Source organism: Lipotes vexillifer, unplaced genomic scaffold (genome assembly GCF_000442215.2).
Source record: "Lipotes vexillifer unplaced genomic scaffold, Lipotes_vexillifer_v1.1 scaffold393, whole genome shotgun sequence".
NCBI classification, from domain to species: domain Eukaryota; kingdom Metazoa; phylum Chordata; class Mammalia; order Artiodactyla; family Lipotidae; genus Lipotes; species Lipotes vexillifer.
This window is the reverse complement of record NW_006774564.1, coordinates 504,054-522,545: the sequence shown is the minus strand read 5'-3', so window position 1 is coordinate 522,545 and position 18,492 is coordinate 504,054. Positions and strand designations below refer to the sequence as shown.

At 41.8% G+C, this 18,492-nt stretch overlaps 1 protein-coding gene and 1 pseudogene across 1 annotated transcript; one reads left to right on the top strand and one right to left on the bottom strand.

The window, feature by feature from the left end:
* Positions 1-11,589: 11,589 nt before the first annotated feature.
* Positions 11,590-16,356, top strand: LOC103071537 (protein pitchfork-like). Its single transcript, XM_007449278.1, has 6 exons — positions 11,590-11,642; positions 11,878-12,020; positions 12,643-12,741; positions 13,477-13,607; positions 15,009-15,126; positions 16,125-16,356. Exons 1-6 carry the CDS (start codon positions 11,624-11,626, stop codon positions 16,191-16,193), a joined length of 579 nt encoding a protein of 192 aa, XP_007449340.1. The 5' UTR covers positions 11,590-11,623; the 3' UTR covers positions 16,194-16,356.
* A 734-nt stretch (positions 16,357-17,090) lies between these two features.
* The window catches only part of LOC103091438 (acidic mammalian chitinase-like), a 4,987-nt pseudogene continuing 3,585 nt past the window's right edge, over positions 17,091-18,492 (bottom strand).

Below are 18,492 nucleotides of genomic sequence, written 5' to 3'. Positions count from 1 at the left end.
ACCAGAAGCTGGATGTTCTCAAGTGTATCCACTATGCCCATCCTCTTGGAGACTGACACAGCTCACCTAATCCACACGCCATTGAGGTGCTAACCAGATATCAATATAATAAATGACACTTGCAAATAACAATGGCTAGTGGTTGAATTCACTTCATTTCCAATATGAAGGAACTAGGAAAGTTTAATTTGTATCAGCATGTTGCTTGCATATCATGGAATAAAAACAATAAGTATAAACAATGGTATAGAATGTTTAGGGTAAGGATATTTCACTGAAACTTGGGAAAGCTTGAGGGAATACCCCATCCAACAGAGGCTGTGTCTCCATTTGTTCAGCCCTCTTTGCCTTCCTTTATGTATTCAATGAATATTCACTCAGCGCAGGCCAGGCCCTGATAGGCACCCTAGGTATGTGGTGATGAAGACATAGTTTCTGCTCAAAGAGCTTCTAGTCTAGTGAGCACATGGATCACATCCTCCAGAGCTAGTGTGTATCTCTCTCTTGTACCTCTTGGATGAGTGCAGTGGAAATCACATGAGTTTTGTTTCTAAACAGGATTGAGATCCAGTTCCTGCTCTGCACTATCATTACGTCGCACCTGCATGTTCAATGCCACCCTCTATACCTTGAGCTAATATTAACCTGAATCAGGAGATAATTAAGTCCCTGAATGCAATGCTAGGTCAGATTTGGCAACATCTCACACTATTGGTAGATTAAGCCTGGTGCAGCTTCTAACTCTAGTGACCAAGCTCTTACTTGTTTCCTAATTCCCAGCCCATGTGCCTTAAATCTTGTTTCTGTGTCTCTGCTTTCTCTTCCTGGTTTATAACTGTAGGCACCACAGTTGGTTCCTAGGGCCTGGGTCCTGACTCATTCTTGCCAGGCTCCTGGGGCTTTACTGCCTGTCTTTTAAGACCACCCTGATGTGAATGCCTGCTTCTCTCTGCTTCTAAGCCTCCCTTCACCCCACCTCCTGCTCCCCAGATACCACATCACTGAGATTTCCCACAAGGTTTGTGCCCTTCCACCCAGACTCCTGCCAGGAGCACTAGCTGATCATGCTGTACCCATCACAGGGCCAGATCTGCGTGCCAACTGAACCTCCTTCACCTGCACCTGGCTCAGTGTTCTGGGCTCCTAGTCTGCTGCAGTGGACGAGGCTGGATCCCAGAACTCCCTCTTCCATACATTCAAAAGTGACTAATGATGCTGAGAAGAACGGCAAGATATAACAATGGATGCCCAGGAGTGACCTCTGCTTCATTCAGAGATGACTGTGCCAAAGAATTGGCAACTAAGCCTCTGTGTGTAGGAGATGATGAACAATGAAATGCTGAGTGAGGGTCAGGTTGAAAATCACTGTGCCACGTCGCACTGCTCGCTCCCAATCGTCCTCCTTGGGTTCCTGCTGTCAAAAGTATGACCGTTGCTTTGTATTTTCACACACCCACCCAGATGCTTAGAAAACACTCCTTCCCAATGCTCAGCCTGTTCTCACGAAATGAGAAAAGGCACGTACAATACCTTTCCGTTGGCTTGCTGAAGAAATCCCCACTGCGGCACAACCTCTTCCACATTATACAACACTCAACTAGATGAAGGCAAGATCACAGACGTGAAGGGCTGTGGGTTTAACAAAGCATTTGACCAAACTTTTCATGATTTCTCATGTGGAAGAATTGGAGAAGTATGACTCGAACAAAAGCAACTGGTTGAATAACATAAGAACACAAAGAGTGTTGACTCCAGATCAGTGTAAACTTGAAATAGCTTTACCACATCTCTAAAATGAAGGAGATAGACTAGAGCATTGTTTCCCAGTATTTAATATACAAGATGATTTTTGGTTGTACATTAGGATTTTTTAATTTTATTATTTATGTGCTTATTTTTAATGTGTTAGAAAATGTAATTATTCAAAAACCCCATGATTTCTTAGATATTATTTAAGTGTAAAACTTGAGGCAATTCAAAAAAGAATATTTTAATAAAGTAGTAAATTAACACTATTCATTCAATCTCCTTAGAAGACATTTTGAGAACACCACAATCCTAAATGTATTTTATAACCCAGCAACTTCACTTTTAGAAATTTACCATGCAGACATATCTGCCCAAGTACACAAAGAGAGTATGTTCACTGCAGGTTTATTTGTAACAACAACAAAAAAGAGAATTCCCAACTAACAAAATGACCATTACTTGGAGACAGATAAATATGTTATTGCACATACATGCAATGACCTCTTTCTTTACCTTTTAAGCCAGTGGTTTTCTACTGGGCAATAAATCACCCCCATGGGACACTTGGCAATGTCTGGAGACATTTTTGCTTGTCACGATGGGGACGGGGTGCTACTAGTACCTAGTGGGTAGAAGACAGGGATGGTGCTAAACACCCTACAAGGCACAAGACAGCCTCCAACAGCAAAGAATTATCCATTATTGATAATTAATAATCCCAAGGGTGAAAAAAACCCCAGTTAAAGCAGAGTTGCTTTATTATTGTTCTTGTTCTTTTAATGCCATCACAAACCTGAGATCATGTCTATACTTACCCCTTATTACCCTAGATTTAAAATTAAACAACTGTTTCAACTATTGCAAAGTGAGCTCTTTAAGTGAGGATAAGTGATTGATTTATCTTTGTAGCCCCAGAACCAATAATTAAATAGTCTGCCTTTGGAATGAATGAGCTAAGGAAAAACACAGCCAAGGAGCACACTCTGGCTTAGAAGAAGGCAACTGGCATTGGGTCCAGTTACAGAAGCAGGGATTGTAATAGCTATATTTTATATTACTTGTTTTTATCTTCCCATTTCCCTCCTGTTACTTTATATGAGGGCACTGTTGATGGCTAATTGTTTAGGTTTAAAGTGAAAGTATAAACAAATGAACATCATCCCATGATGATAAATAGCTGATGGAACTTTGGGTATCTCTTGTGTTGAGGTCATGACATTTGACCTGCATTTCAGACAAGAGAGGACAGTAGGGGGCAAACAGGCTGGAGCACAACAGATATTTTCCAATTGTCCCTCTACCTCCCCATCCTTCTCCACCTTGCTCTCTGCCCCTGCAAGTTAGTCTGTTTGGACTACACCCAATAGCTCAGTGGGCTCTGCCTAACAGAAGAGTAGAGGGAGGAAGGAGAGTGAGGTCAGGGTGTTTATTCCCCTAGGGGTCACTCCCTGTGAAGTCACATCAAGATGACCATAACCCTCCTTCGAGGTTCACTGCTCCTCTCAAGGAAGACTGCTCGCCCTGACTATCTCTTCTTCCAGTTTCAGGTAACCTCTCCCTGTAACAGCTCCACTCATCTAGCCCTGGCTTCCTTTACTAGCTCTATGATTCCCCTACACCACTCCCAAAACTCCGTAGTTACTCTCTTTGTAAATGAACGCTCCTCACATTATCTTAATTTGAGTGTACCACCTGTTTTCCTTAGGACCCTGACTGACAGACCAGATAATCTTGGATCATGTTGCTTAATCTTTATGAGTCTGTTTTCCCAACTATAATGTTAAAATATTAATAATTATCTTTCCGAGTGTTCAGATTATTAAAAGTCTTACTTTAAATAGAGTGTTTAAAGGGTAAGTACTCAAAAATATAATGACTATTAACTATTTGCATTTTTTAGGTGCAACAGAACACTCAACTAGAAGCAATTTAACCAAAATGAAAACTTATTTACACTCATTAAAAGAAATCCAGAAGAGATGGCTTAATCATCACTGCTTAATTCAGGTGTTCAGCACAATCATCCAGGACCCAAGTTCTTGATGTGTTTCTTCTCTAAAGGACATGGCCACCCATACCTGAACAAAATCAAAGTCCTGTTGGTAAACATGGAGGAAGGAGGGAGAATAGTTATTAGACAGCCAACTGCGCAGGCTACACTGTTATTAAAGTGTATGTTAATGAGCAGCTGTCCAACCTTTGGTGGCACACCAGAGTGCATGGGGCCCAGAAAGACTCTTGGGGGGTTGCAGTCAGAAGAGCAGGGTCAGAACAAGAAAGACAATACCCTTCACAGAAACCAGTGAAGAGGGACTGTTATTCCTGATGACAGTAATGACTTCGCAGAAAGATTCCCATAACTCTGACAACAGCTTCTAGTCACTTCCAACCTCGCAGAATATGCAGCATTTTCCCCACTGACCAAGACAGTAATTGTTGGAGTTGTGGGGTTGCAAACAACAGACACCAGCTCTGGCTAAATCAATCAAAACAGGAATTCAAAGGAAAGCCTGTAAGGCAACTTACAATCAATGGGCATGTTGTAGAATAGTCTTGAAACACAGGCAGTGTATATGTTTCCATTCTCTAATAGGTCTGTGTCTTTATTCCGTCTTGCCCCTAGGTTCTTCATGACCACTTTTATTTATTTATTTTTTAGATTCCATATATATGTGTTAGCATACAGTATTTGTTTTTCTCTTTCTGACTTACTTCACTCTGTAGGACAGACTCTAGGTCCATCCACCTCACTACAAATAACTCAATTTCGTTTCTTTTTATGGCTGAGTAAAATTTCGTTGTATATATGTGCCACATCTTCTTTATCCATTCGTCTGTCGATGGACACTTAGGTTGCTTCCATGTCCTGGCTATTGTAAATAGAGCTGCAATGAACATTGTGGTACATGACTCTTTGCATTATGGTTTTCTCAGGGTATATGCCCAGTAGTGGGATTGCTGGGTTGTATGGTAGTTCTGTTTTTAGTTTTTTAAGGAACGTCTGTACTGTTCTCCATAGTGGCTGTATCAATTTACATTCCCACCAACAGTGTGAGAGGGTTCCCTTTTCTCCACACCCTCTCAAGCATTTATTGTTTGTTGATTTTTTGATGATGGCCATTCTGACCGGTGTGAGATGATATCTCATTGTAGTTTTGATTTGCATTTCTCTAATGATTAGTGATGTTGAGCATTCTTTCATGTGTTTGTTGGCAATCTGTATATCTTCTTTGGAGAAATGTCTGTTTAGGTCTTCTGCCCATTTTTGGATTGTGGATTGGGTTGTTTGTGTTTTTGATATTGAGCTGCATGAGCTGCTTATAAATTCTGGAGATTAACCCTTTGTCAGTTGCTACATTTGCAAATATTTTCTCCCATTCTGAGGGTTGTCTTTTGGTCTTGTTTATGGTTTCCTTTGCTGTGCAAAAGTTTTAAGTTTCATTAGGTCCCATTTGTTTGTTTTTATTTCCATTTCTCCAGGAGGTGGGACAAAAAGGATCTTGCTGTGATTTATGTCTTAGAGTGTTCTGCCTATGTTTTCCTCTAAGAGTTTTATAGTGTCTGGCCTTACATTTAGGTCTTTAATCTATTTTGAGTTTATTTTTGTGTATGGTGTTAGGGAGTGTTCTGATTTCATTCTTTTACATGTAGCTGTCCTGTTTATGTTTTGGTTTTTGATAATAGTCATTCTGACAGGTGTGAGGTGTTATTTCATTGTAGTTTTGATTTGCATTTTCCTGATGATTAGTGATGTTGAGCATTTTTTCAGGTGTCTGGTGGCCATATTTATTTACATTTGGAAAAATGTATTTCAGGTCTTCTGTTCATTTTTAATCAAGTTGCTTGGGTTTTTTGATATTAAGTTATATGAGTGCTTTATTTTTCTAGATATTAACCCCTTATTGAATTTATGATTTGCAAGTGTCTTCTCCCATTCCATAGGTTGCCTTTCTGTTTTGTTGCTGGTTTCTTTCTCCTTGCAAAAGCTTTTTAATTTGCTATAGCTCCATTTTTCTTTCTTTCTTTCTCTCTTTCTCTCTTTTCTTTCTTTCTCTCTTTTCTTTCTTTCTTTCTTTCTTTCTGCTATAGCTCCATTTTTCTTTCTTTCTTTCTCTCTTTCTCTCTTTTCTTTCTTTCTCTCTTTTCTTTCTTTCTTTCTTCTTTCTTTCTTTCTTTCTTTCTTTCTTCCCCCCCCCCATTTTGTTGTCCTTGCCTGAGGTGGCAGATCCAAAACAATATTGCTAAGATCTAAGACAAAGATCTGACTGCCTATGCTTTCTTCTCGGAGTTTTATGGTTTCAGGTCTTACATTCTTACCTTCAAGCGTTTGAAACCAATTTAAACTCCACTTTGTATATGCTGTAAGATAGTGTGGCCCAATTCATTCTTTCACATATAGCTGTGCAATATTCCCAACACTATTTATTGAGGAGACTCTCTTTTCTCCCCCGTTCTGTATTCTTGCCTCCTTTGTCATAGCTTAATTGACCATATGAGCATGGATTTATTTCTCAGCTCTCTATTCTGGTACATTGATCTGTGTCATAGTTTTGGTGTCATATTTTACATATCATAGTTTTGGTGTCATATTTTACATATTTTTATTTTGCATACCCTTAACTAATCACTTTAGATGTAGATTATTTTACTACTTTTGTCCTTTAGCCTTCATACTAGCTATAGTTGCTTGATCCACTGCCTTTTACTTTATGTTTCCATTTACCAGTGAGAGTTTTCTTTCATAATTTTTTATATCTAGTTGTGGCCTTTTCTTTTCCATTTGAAGAAATCCCTTAACATTCCTTACAGGGCCAATTTACTGGTGATGAACTTCTTTTACAGTTGCTTATCTGGGAAACTCTTTTCTCCCCCTCAGTTATGAATGATAACTTTGCTAGGTAGAGTATTCTTGCTTTTTTTTTCCTTTCAGCACCTTTAATATATCATGCCACTCCCTTCTGGCCTGTAAACTTTCTGCTGAAAAATCAGCTGATAGTCTTATGGGGTTCTCTTGCCTGTAACTAGTTGATTTTCTCTTGCTTCTTTTAAGATTTATCTTTAACTTTTAGACGTTTTAATTATGTCTTGGTGTGGGTCTCTTCTAGTTCATCTTGCTTGGGACTCTTTGTGCTTCCTGGTCTTGGATGTCTGTTTTCTTCACCAGGTTAGGGAAGTTTTCTGCTATTATTTCTTCAAATAAGCTTTCTGTCCCTTTCCCTCACTCCTCCTTCTCAGACTCCTATAATTTGAATGTTACTACAATGTAATGTTGCTCCCAAAGTTTGTTAAACTCTCCTCATTTTAAAAATTGTATTTTCTTTCTGCTGTTCCAACTATATGGTTTCCACTGCTATGTCTTTCAGATTACTGATCTCTTCTTCTCTGTCATCTAATCTGATGTTGATTCCATCTAGTGTATTTTTTACTTCAGTTATTGTATTCTTCCCGATTTTTTCTTTTTTATATTTTCTATCTCTTTGTTGAAATTCTCACTGTGTTCACCCTTTCATACTCTATGATCATTACTCTATGACCATTACTTTGAACTTATCAGTAGATTACATATCTCCATTTTGTTCAGTTATTTTTTTGAGGTTTAGTCTTGTTCTTTCGTTGGAACATATTCCTGTGTCTCCTCATTTTTTCTAACTGTTTGTTTCTATATATTAGACAGATCACCTACATCTCCCAGTCTTGAAGGAGTGGCTTTATATAGAAGAATTCCTATGGACACCAGAGAGCAATAACTTCTGGTCACCAAAGCCAGGCACTCTAGAGGTGTACCCTGCATGGGCCTTCCTGTTGTGGTGGTTCTATGACAGTTGTGGGTGTGCTGGTAGGTGGGACTAGCCACCAAGTTGGCTGAAAGTGAAGCTTAGCAACAGCTGCTGTAGGTGTACTGGTGGGCAGAGCTGGCTCTGGGGAGCTGACTCAGGGTGCAGCTGCAACATTGAAAGCACACTTCTGGACAGCACTGACCCCTGGAATATCAGACTTAGAATTCACACCCACCACCACATTCCTCCTCTACCAGGGACAGAGCTGGTTGTGAGTCAGCCCCCCAGAACAGGGAGACAGTCAACAGTTTGCTTGCTTCAATCACCCAGTCCCCTTGAAAGAGATAATACTTTTCAGAAGAGAAAAAGGACCCAGAAATTTGCTGCTCCCCTCCCTAATTCCTGATCACAGGGTTCTACATCACACTTACAGCTCAGAAAAGCCTGAGTCCAGCACAGCAAGTGAGCAGTCTTCACTAACAGAGACCAGGAGGGGAGCATTAAGAGAGAAGAAGAAGGTTGAGAAAGGTAAAGCCCATGGGTCTCAAGACAAAACCTGACTGGGCAGTCCCCAAAGCCCATTCTAAAATGATCAGAGAAGGTGGCTTGATCCCCACTGTGGGTTAAAGTCTGGCTACCACTCAAGACTACAGTACAAGTTCCAAGAAAAGATAAAGGAAATGGAGGGAAGCCAGGGTTGAAAGCCATCCTGGCAACTAACCATCCCATCTTGTCCCTCCCTGTAGCTTTGGCAATAACCCAGAAACACAGGCTTTCTAACCACACAGCCCTAGAAGCCCACAATATTAATCATTTTGGATGTCAAGCAGGAACAAGACCATATTTTAGCCATTTGCAGTCAGAGACCATACAACCCAAAAAATGGACTACAGTCTTAAGAGATCGTTCACATTCCAAAACCTCAACTACAACAGTGCCTGCTTTAAGGAGCTACCCAATCAGTTAATGCTACGCCAACACAAGCATCCCCCCTCATTCTTCCTATTCATACCCACCAGACCCTTGATGACAAAGAACAGAACCTATGAGGGGAGAACACCAGCCCAGTGACACACTGGGAGTGCACAGCTGAGCTGAGGGCACAGCTTGCACTCTTGGTGTCCACAAGGGAGACAGTCCCATTCTCATCACCTGAAAGAAAGAGAGAGTACATCACAGAGGTTACGAGCAAGGGCTTTGGACTCAGCCAGATCTGGATTTGAATGCCCTCCATCATGAACAAGTTAACCACTCTGAGCATCAGTTTCCACTTTGGTAAAGTAGGAATAACTAGTCATTTGGGGGTTGTGGAAATTAAATTAATGGATGACATAATTGTTATCACAAACTATGTCACCATATACCCAGCCATATCACCATGTTAACACAACTGTCCCTACTATACAACCGTATTCCCTATGTAACAATCCACTTGCTTTGCGGCCCACTGACTTCTAGCCATGAATACAAGAGCCACAGCAAACAGTCAGGAATCAAATCTACTAGGACAAAAATCATCATGTTCTCCAAAGCTAAACTAAAACCACTTTTGGATCATCTCACCTCCCTACACCCCCATTAATATAATTCACCTTGCGTCCAAGTGTGCTGATGAGACTGAGCAGCCAGAGTCTCGAATTATGGGGTCAGCTCTCTCACTCATCCTCCCCTTCCCAGAGTCAACACACAGTTTGACATGCTGCCTTACCAAAGACAAAGATTTCACTCTGCTGAAGATGCCAAGCCAGGGAGGCGGGAAGGTAGCCAGAGGCACTGCAGCCTGCAAGGGGGATAAGAGGGGTCTGGAACAATACTCCGAGCCCAGCTGAGCCAAAGCTTCTCAGGTGAGGTCACTCGAAATCCCAGGAGCACCTTTATTCAGTTTCCCAAGCCCTGCTAAGGCAGTCCTGTCCTCATCCTTGACCCTCACAACCTACATCTACCCATCAGCCTCCTGCCCTTTCCAGACGTGTGTCACGGGCAAGTTTCAAAACAAAGCATGAAGATAACAGCTCTGACCCCTTTGTTCGCCTATCCAGGAAATGTAAATGACACACCCAGTAATCAGCCCTTCCTCTTGGGACCCACTGCATGAAATGGGGTCAGCAGAACTTTAGTCGGAAGAAAACAATTTTGTCACTTATGTCAAAGTGACTGGGCATCTGGCACCTTCACCTTTGACTCTGGCCAAGGAAAGCCTCTTCCAGGTGGATTCCTAGTACCATCTAAAAACAAAACAGCCAAGGCTAGGACTGAAAAAGAAAGAGCATGCACTCATCTTGGTAAGAATTCAGAACCATTTGCTGAGCAAGGTCCCAAACCTTGATGCTAAGAAGCAAAAGGAAACAGAAACTTAATGTTGACCTACACTGTCTACATAAAAACATGTGTTCAAACAAGAAATTCCTTTAACAGACACATCCTATGTCTTTGCCTACTGGACATCTGATACAGCCTATTTTTACAGTTGATTGCAAAATCTCTAAGGAAACCTTATAGACATGTCATAATTAGTCACTGGGTTCTTATAATAAGTCCAAAACATTACTTAATAAGGCCAGTATGACACTAAAGACACACAAAGGAGGCCTAGAGACTCAGTGGGAGCAGGGACCCACCAGAAGTCTTTCCTACCACTGACAGCTTGTGTGCCAGAGCTCAGCACACTGACTGTAGACATGATGTCATCATGCTTATACTTGCAGAACTTGCTGACAATGAGTGTCTCATTCTCATCCAGCTCCCACAATTCAACAGCACCTGTTGGGAGTGGGGAAGAGGGTGAGGAAAACAAGCTTGGATTATGCCAAGACAGCAATTCACTTCTAGGATTCAAGTAGTCCATTGTCAATAAACTAACAAGTTAAGTTATTCCTATAAAAGCAAAGTCTGCATCTTTAGGTTTAACTAACTCTCAAGCCATTTGACTTTATTCTGGCATTACTGATGTCCTACTAACAGTCCAGAAAATTAGGTGGGGAAAGCTTCTAGAAAAAGAGAGAGAAAGATGGAATGGCTAGTAAAATCTATTATCTTGCTTCCAGTAAGAAAACATTGCAAAATAAGTCTTAGGAGAAAAAGATGAATCCCCACAATGATCTGCATAGCACACAGTCCAGTATGGTTAAATCTTCTGTGTTATTTGGACACTAATAAATATTTGTTGAACAATTTGAATAAATGTCTTACAGAGTAGTAAAAAATATGTTGAATAATTCAGTGTCTTCTCAGTGACTGGCTAAGTTCAAAAACCCTCCAGATAGCTGTCCTGAATAAGTAGTGTTCAAGCTCAACTGCCAGAGAGGCTCAACCTTTAATGTCCCACTTTTACCTTCCATGCAATGTCTGCCAACACTCAAATGATTTTTAAATTCCAGAGTCTCCATTGCTGAGCCTGACATTCAAAACAAAGAAAGCAAAATGGGAAGAAACGGAAAGATACAGGTAGTACAGATTGGACATTCTTTTCTCTGAGGTGCCCATTCAAATTTTTACCCATTTTTAAAATTAGGTTCTATTTCTTACCGTTAAATGTTACTTCTCTCTCCCTCCCCCCCACCCCCAACCCCACCCCACGTATAGATAATTTTCCTGATATGATTCCCCAACCACCCTAAAAACTCTACTGTTACTCTCCCAGGGATTCTCTCAAACATTATGACCATATACCCCTACCAACGTGAAAATCAACATTGATAAACACTATCATTAAATCCACAGACCCTATTCAAATTTGGCAATTGTCACAACAACACATCTTTCTGATCTCATTCAGGAATACGTGTTGCATTAGATTTTCATGTTTCATCAATATCCCTCAGTCTGAAGTAATTCCTCAGCCTTTTTATGTCCCTCATATCCTTGGTACACATATAGTCACTTTGTTTTTGCTATTTCACACTCTCCTGGGCTCCTGGCCCTGGAGGTGCAGGTTCCCACCCAACGTGGCTCCAGGGCAGCTCCTGGGAAGCTCCGCTTGCTGCGCATGTGTGCTAGGAGCCACTCCTCTCAAGGAGCAACAGAGCTGGAGCTGCCGGCCAGCTTCTGTTTCCTAGGCAACGCAATACACAAACGCTGGCCCTAGTGGCACTGGCACAATGTGCTTCAACAAAGCAGGTGAGGAGGGCTGAGTCAAGAGTAGAGGCAGGAGGAAGAGTGGGGAGACTGGGAAAGAGGGGGAAAGGAGGGAAATGTGTTCACCCCCCCCTCCTTGGATTGATCACGGTTTTGTTCAGAGTTCTGTCTGCCCAGGTCTCTGCTCCCCCTCCCCACACTCCACCTGCCCCCAAGCTCTCAGTTAGACCATGGGGCCTTCCCTCATGTGGAGTTTGTCCTCTTTCTTGCTCTCCAGAGACGCTGGTTAACTACTCCTTTGGAACATGTCAACAGAGGAAGCTCTTTCCTCACTTCCACCCCCCAAACTTGTTGGGAAACAAGTTTCTCCCTCTTAGGGGAGTGCCCCACAGAGGGCCTGGATGTTACATAGCAGAAGATGTGAGTATTCACTTTCCTTTAAGTAGGTCTCAATTCCCAGACTATCTAAGGGTACCTAAATTTCCTGGAAAAAAAGCCCTGTGAGATTTGTGACCTTCAGGGTCCCAACATGAGAAAGTGACCTGGTCCTCTGCAACCAGCTGTCAGGGCCAATATCAGAAATTGCATTGCTTGCATTGCTCCCCTTTGAATCCCCACCAAATGCAAGCCTTGGCCTTATGCGGCCCCCAGTATAGTTCCCACACCATTCCCACCTACAAAGGAATCAATAGCTCCCCTTAGTCCCAACCTGGACTGTGGCTGTGCTGGTAGGTCAGTTTATGAAATCATATAATCAGACTGACAATTGCATGAGAGCAGATTCAGCTCTGTGGGCCTTAGAAAACTGGATTCACTGGAATGCATAGAAATGTCATTCACTTTACCTATCCAGCCTTTGTAGAGTTGCCTGTGTTACTTATGTAGTTGCTTGTATGGTCTTGATGCAGAGGAATCAAGAAAGAAAAAGCAACTGTGGCTGAGAAGATTCAGGAATACTCTAAGTTCGCTCTGTTTTAATAACTATAATGTTCTCTATGTGTGTTTTTTCTTTCTTTCTTTGTTTTTTATACACTACCGGAAGAGGTATGGCTTGGCATACAACCTCTCTAAGATCCCGACCAGTATAAAAGGATATGCTTTTGGAGCCAGAACAGCTGTGAGGTTTAAGCCAATCAGCAAGGTTAGAAATGGCTGAATGTACTTAGAGTTTAGTGTGATCCATGATGCTGCATGTATTTGCATTGGGGAGCAAAGCTAGAGGTTACCTAAAGGACATGCCCTGAAATTCAAGAAAAAAAGTCATTTAGACGAAAGCTACTAAGAAGCCTATGTGAAAAGCTTAGATGTTAACATTGCAAATGTGTATGTGTGAGTGTCCTGGGAGAGTGGAAAATAATTCTCAGAAGGAATGGTACCAAGGCAGGGCTTCAGTCCTGAGACACCTGATGTTAAAATACCGGAAGCTTTGTTTATATGCATCCTATTATCTTGTCAGTTAAAAAACAAATTCCAACTTCTTCACCCTTTTGTGTGACTGAACTTCAAGTCTTCAGTATAGAGGCCCCTAATCTCTGTTGGACATTTTCTTGATGCTTACGTTCAAGAGGGATACTGGCTCTAAAAGAATCTCTGAGTGGGATGTTGGGATGGTGAGGGTAGTAGCTGCAATAGTTACCTTGGCTCTCTACCCACCATACGTTTATTTCTACAACCTAAGCATTAGGTACATTTAGGTAACTGAACCATACCATTATCTTGGTTTTCTACTTATTGTAGGTCTATTTCTATAGCTTGAGGTGGTTCAATCATAGCTGATAACATGAACAGGGAGAGGATGATTTTGTTTTTTCTACTTAGAAGGCTTTACATGTATATATATTACCCTCTAAACTATTGATCTTTTTCTTGGAAATAGGATATGACACCTTACCCAGGCATGTACCAAACAGTCGGTCCTCAGGAGCAAACACACAAACAAAATTTTGCTCCATTTAATGCCTTGTTGCCTCGATTTAGGACATACTCTAAGGACACTTGTTATCCTGGGTAAGTGCCCCTCTTTCTGGTGCACTCCAACAAAGAGCAATAGGAAAGGAAGTACAAAAAGGGGTTACATCCCAACTATGCCCGCTAAATAAGAAACTATCTATCTTTAAAGATTCAACCTCTTGCCTTCCAGATCTCTAGAATTACAAAATTATTATAGAGGATAGTGATTCATTCAATAAATATTTATAAATGGCCAAGCAGTTTTGTAGGTTCTGAAGATTTTGCACTAAACCCACCATGCAAGGTTCCTGATTTCTTGGAGCTTACACTCTAGAGTCCAGACAGGTGAGAAGCAAATAAGAACATATCAGTGGTAATAAGGAGAGTGACCATATAATTTATTAGCTAGTGTGTCACTTCTGAGAGTGAAAGAGGATCTTATTAATAATTATACCAAGACTGTAGTCATAAGCTAGGGCTGTCATGAACATACCAGGAAGTACAGTGACCTAGTGATGTGCTTAATAAAACCAAACAAGATGATATGATATGGAGTGATGGCTGGAATCTATTTTGGCAAGGACTGTCAAGATAGATCTTTCTATGGAAATGACACCTGATCTGAAATCACAGTGATAAGACTAAAATGGCCCTGTGAAGACCTAGGCCTAGAGCTTCCCAGGCAGGAGGAGCTGCAAGTACAAAGGCTGTAAATTGGGAAGAATTTGGTGTGAAGAAAAAAGAAAAAAGGCTAGTATGGCTACAGTGTAGTGGGCAAGGAGGAAATGAGAACAGAGGTGGAGGAGGGGCTAGAGTATATAGGCCTAGTAGACCAAGGAATGCATTGTAAGTGCTTTAGGAAGCCATTCAGAGTATGAGGAATTGTAGGGCACAGGGTCAAGGTCTTTCTTTTACTGGTGAGAATTCCAAGGATCAGAGAGTGAGTGTAACTCTCTCAAGGTTTCAGTAAAGGAGTAGAAGTGTTAAATCTTGATTCCCATGACCACTCTATGTGTTATTTCCACAGCAAAGAGTCTACACCAAAAGACAAAGTGTTATGAACAAAGGCAATACAAAATATCCCATTGTCAGGAAATTTCACATCATGGGCAGAACTTAAGCATCACTGTGGAAGATCTCTTTTATCTGGGATCTTTTGGTCTCTCAGCTGGGATCTTTTGGTCTCTCAGCTAAGAATACTGAGGTTCAGAAATATTTTAAACTAGAGTCGATTTTTACCCTCACTGCATGTCAAGACTAGAAATCTTGAACACTAACACCTATTTAGAAATACACTAACAGGCAAAGGAACACTATGCTTGCCTGAAATTAAGATCTAATCAGTCTGTTGCCTTTTCCAAAGGAGTGAGGACTAGCTCAGGTGCACATGTGGTACTGATGAGGTTTGTATATGGTCACTAACTCATTCAACATAATATTTTATATTTTTATTTCTAGCCCTGACACATATAACCCAGAGATAAAGGCACCCAAAAAAATCACCTGGCCTATGAAATTTGGATCTCCAGACTGGGCCCAGGTTCCATGTCTACAGAAAAGAACCCTGAAAGCTGAGGTAATAAGATTGGACTTCTGTGGAACCCTGTATTTAATACTTCCACATGTATCAGTGATTCTTAACCAGGAGTCTGTGAATAAGCTTCAAGAAGTCCTTGTTCCCCTGAAATTACTTGCACAATTTTGTGTGTATATGGATATGGGGATCTTTTTGGAGAGTTACACAATTTCACTTGACTTTTAAAGGTGTGTGTGCTGAACAAAAGTCACATTTTCTTACTTAAACCTCAAACAATCTTTTGTGGTAGTCCAAGATAATTATCCTCTATGATTGAGGAGTAAACTGAAGCTCGGACGGATTAAGCAGCTTGTAGCTGTGACTCCTAAGCCACTGCTCTTTCCATTACAACACTTGATCTACAAATGGCTGTAGATCATTCTGGCAAGAACATGGATACCACGGACAGACTGAGTGGGTTTAAATACTAATTCCATATTTGCTTGCTGTGTGTCCTCTAACTTTTCTAAGCCTCAGTTTGCTTGTCTTTAAAATGGATGTAATAATAGACTCAATCTGATAAAGTTGTGAAGATTGAGAGATTGTAGAAAAGTATTTAGCACCGTACCTGTAACATAATAAATGCTCAATCTGTGTCAGCTATCATAATTCCAGAAGTGCCCTTTTATCCCCTAGTGGAACTTTGTATTAATTCTACAAGTATTTATTAAATGCCAAATGAATTAACATAATTGTGATAGGGCCTATGGGTAACATTCAAGAATTAAACACATAATCTTTGTTTTCAAGAAATTTACCAGCTATACTTGGGTATTTATCAAGAGAAAATAATTCCTATGATATATCCTAGAGTAAGATGACAAAGAGTAGATGTACATAGCAATGTTGAGAGACTCACTAAGGCTAGGCTCCTATGGGTTGGGATTCAGCTAGGCCACAACAGCTATAACATACAGTTCTATTTTGCACAGCTAAGAAGACCAGAGGCAGAGGGTTCTCAATCTAATATTAACCTAGACAGCATTCTTCCATTGCAGCTGCCCACAGACAAAGACTTTAGAAAGCATCGGAACCGTGTGGCCTACCTAAGCCTGTATTACAACTGAAAAGCTGTGACTACCTTCACGTGTTCCTCCTGACCACAGACTCTCCAGGACTGAGGACAGAGCTGCTCTTGTCCTTCTGCATTGCTCTGGCCTGCCTGTCTGCCAGCATGGGGCACAGGGAGGGGCAAGGGGCTCATAACTACTATATGACAGCATAAAGACTAGTTCAGAGGTCTCTCTCTCCATGTGCTGGTTTGTTGTGTATACATGTAGATGGGTCAGGGGGTTTCTACTGAGTGCTCAGTGGGGTGGCTTCATTTTACTGAAATACTTGTGGGTCCCTGCCCTCTAGCTCTAATTCCCAGGCACGAGTTTTATGTTTTCTACCACTAGCCCTGGTGATAGGAGACTGTTGGTCTACACATATCACGGATTTGGATGGCTTGCTTGGCCTTGTATTTGGGCTTGCTGTATGTAGAGGATTCTTAAGGCAGAATAAATAATGTTTTAGGAGCTCTTCCAATTCCTGGACAAGATGGCAGAGTAGAAGGACCTTGAGCTCACCTCTTCTCATAAGCACACCAAAACCACAACTAACTGCTGAACAACCATCGATAAAAAAAGACTGGAAACTACCAAAAAATATTCTACATCCAAAGACATAAAGAAGTAACCACAACAAGACAGTAGGAGGGGCACACTCATGATATAATCAAATCCCATACACCCTGGGTGGGTGACCCACAAACTGAAGAATAATATCACAGAAGTTCTTCCACAGGTGTAAGAGTTCTGAACCACACATCAGGCTCCCAGCCTGCAGGTCTGGCATCAAGAAGAGCCCCAGAGCATTTGGCTCTGAAGGCCAGTGGGGCTTAATTGCAGGAGCTCCACAGGACTGGGGGAAACAGAGACCTCACTTAAAGGGTGCATACAAAATCTCACACACACCAGGTCTCAGAGCAAAGGCAGTAACTTCATAGGATCCTGGGCATGACCTACCTGCTGGTATTTGAGGTTCTCCTGGGCGGGGGGGGGCAGCTCATCCTGGGGACATAGACACTGGTGGTGAAAATATTGGGGAGTGTTCATCTGCATGAACTCTTGGTGGAGGCTGACATCTTGCTTGGGTCATTAGCACCAAGACCTGGCCCCATCCAACAGCCTCTAGGCTCCACTGCTGGGATGCCTCAGGCCAAACAACAAACTGGATGGGGATACAGCCCCACCCATCAGCAGACAGGCTGTCAAAAGACTTCCTGAGCCCACAGCGACCTCTAGACATGCCCCTTGACATGGCCTTACCCACCAGAGCGCCAAGACTCCCAGCTCCACCCACAAGTGGGCAGACACTGACCCCTGCACAAGCTTCTAGACCAGCCTCACCCACCAGGGGGCAGACACCAGAAGCAAGGAAACTACAGTCCTGCAGCCTGTGGAACTGAGTCTTCAAACACAGTTCGGAACCTACCCTGGGACCAGCTGGTCCCTGGTCCTTGGGAGATGAGAGGGGAGTGTACTCCTGGGATACATAAGACATTTCCTACAGAGGGCCACTTCTCCAAGGCTGAGAAATATAACTAACCTTCCACATACATAAAAATACAAATAGAAGTTTAGACAAAATGAGATGGCAGAGGAATATTTTCAGATGAAAGAACAAGATAAAACCCCAGAAGAACAGCAAAGTGAAGTGGAGAGAGCCAATCTACCTGAGAAAGAGCTCAAAGTAATGATTGTAAAGATAATCCAAGAACTTGAGAAAAGAGTGGATGCACAGAGTGAGAAGTTGCAAGAAGTTTCTAACAAAGAGTTAGAAAATATAAAGAACAACCAAACAGAGTTGAAGAATACAATAACTGAAAAGGAGCTCTTCCAAGTGTCTGAGTTCCCTGGCATGGAGTGGGAATGTCCTGATTTGATTGCCTTTCCCATATTCATGTAAAACTCACAGAGGCAAAAATTGCCCCTTTCAGGGACTTCCCTGGTGGCACAGTGGATAGGACTCTGCACTCCCAATGCAGGGGGCCTGAGTTCGATCCCTGGTCAGGGAACTAGATCTCACATGCATGCTGCAACTAAGAGTTTGCCTGCCACAACTGAGGAGCCCATGTGCCACAACTAAGGAGCCGGCTAGCTGCAACTAAGGAGCCCTGGAGCTGCAACTAAGGAACCTGCCTGCCACCACTAAGACCACACACAGCCAAATAAATAAATAAATAAATAAATATATATATATATATATATATATATATATATAAATTAAAAATCCTCCTTTCCCATTACATCATCTATTTAGTCTGTCAGTCATCATCATATTGAGTTCCTACCATGGATCAGGTAGTGGCAAGCACTGGGG

Bases quoted from the DNA above. Each gene is read 5' to 3' on its own strand.
- LOC103071537 (XM_007449278.1), top strand. The intron at 13,608-15,008 runs GTAAGTGCCCCT...TTTTATTTCTAG, and splicing joins AAGGACACTTGTTATCCTGG to CCCTGACACATATAACCCAG. The intron at 15,127-16,124 runs GTAATAAGATTG...CTTCCATTGCAG, and splicing joins AAAGAACCCTGAAAGCTGAG to CTGCCCACAGACAAAGACTT.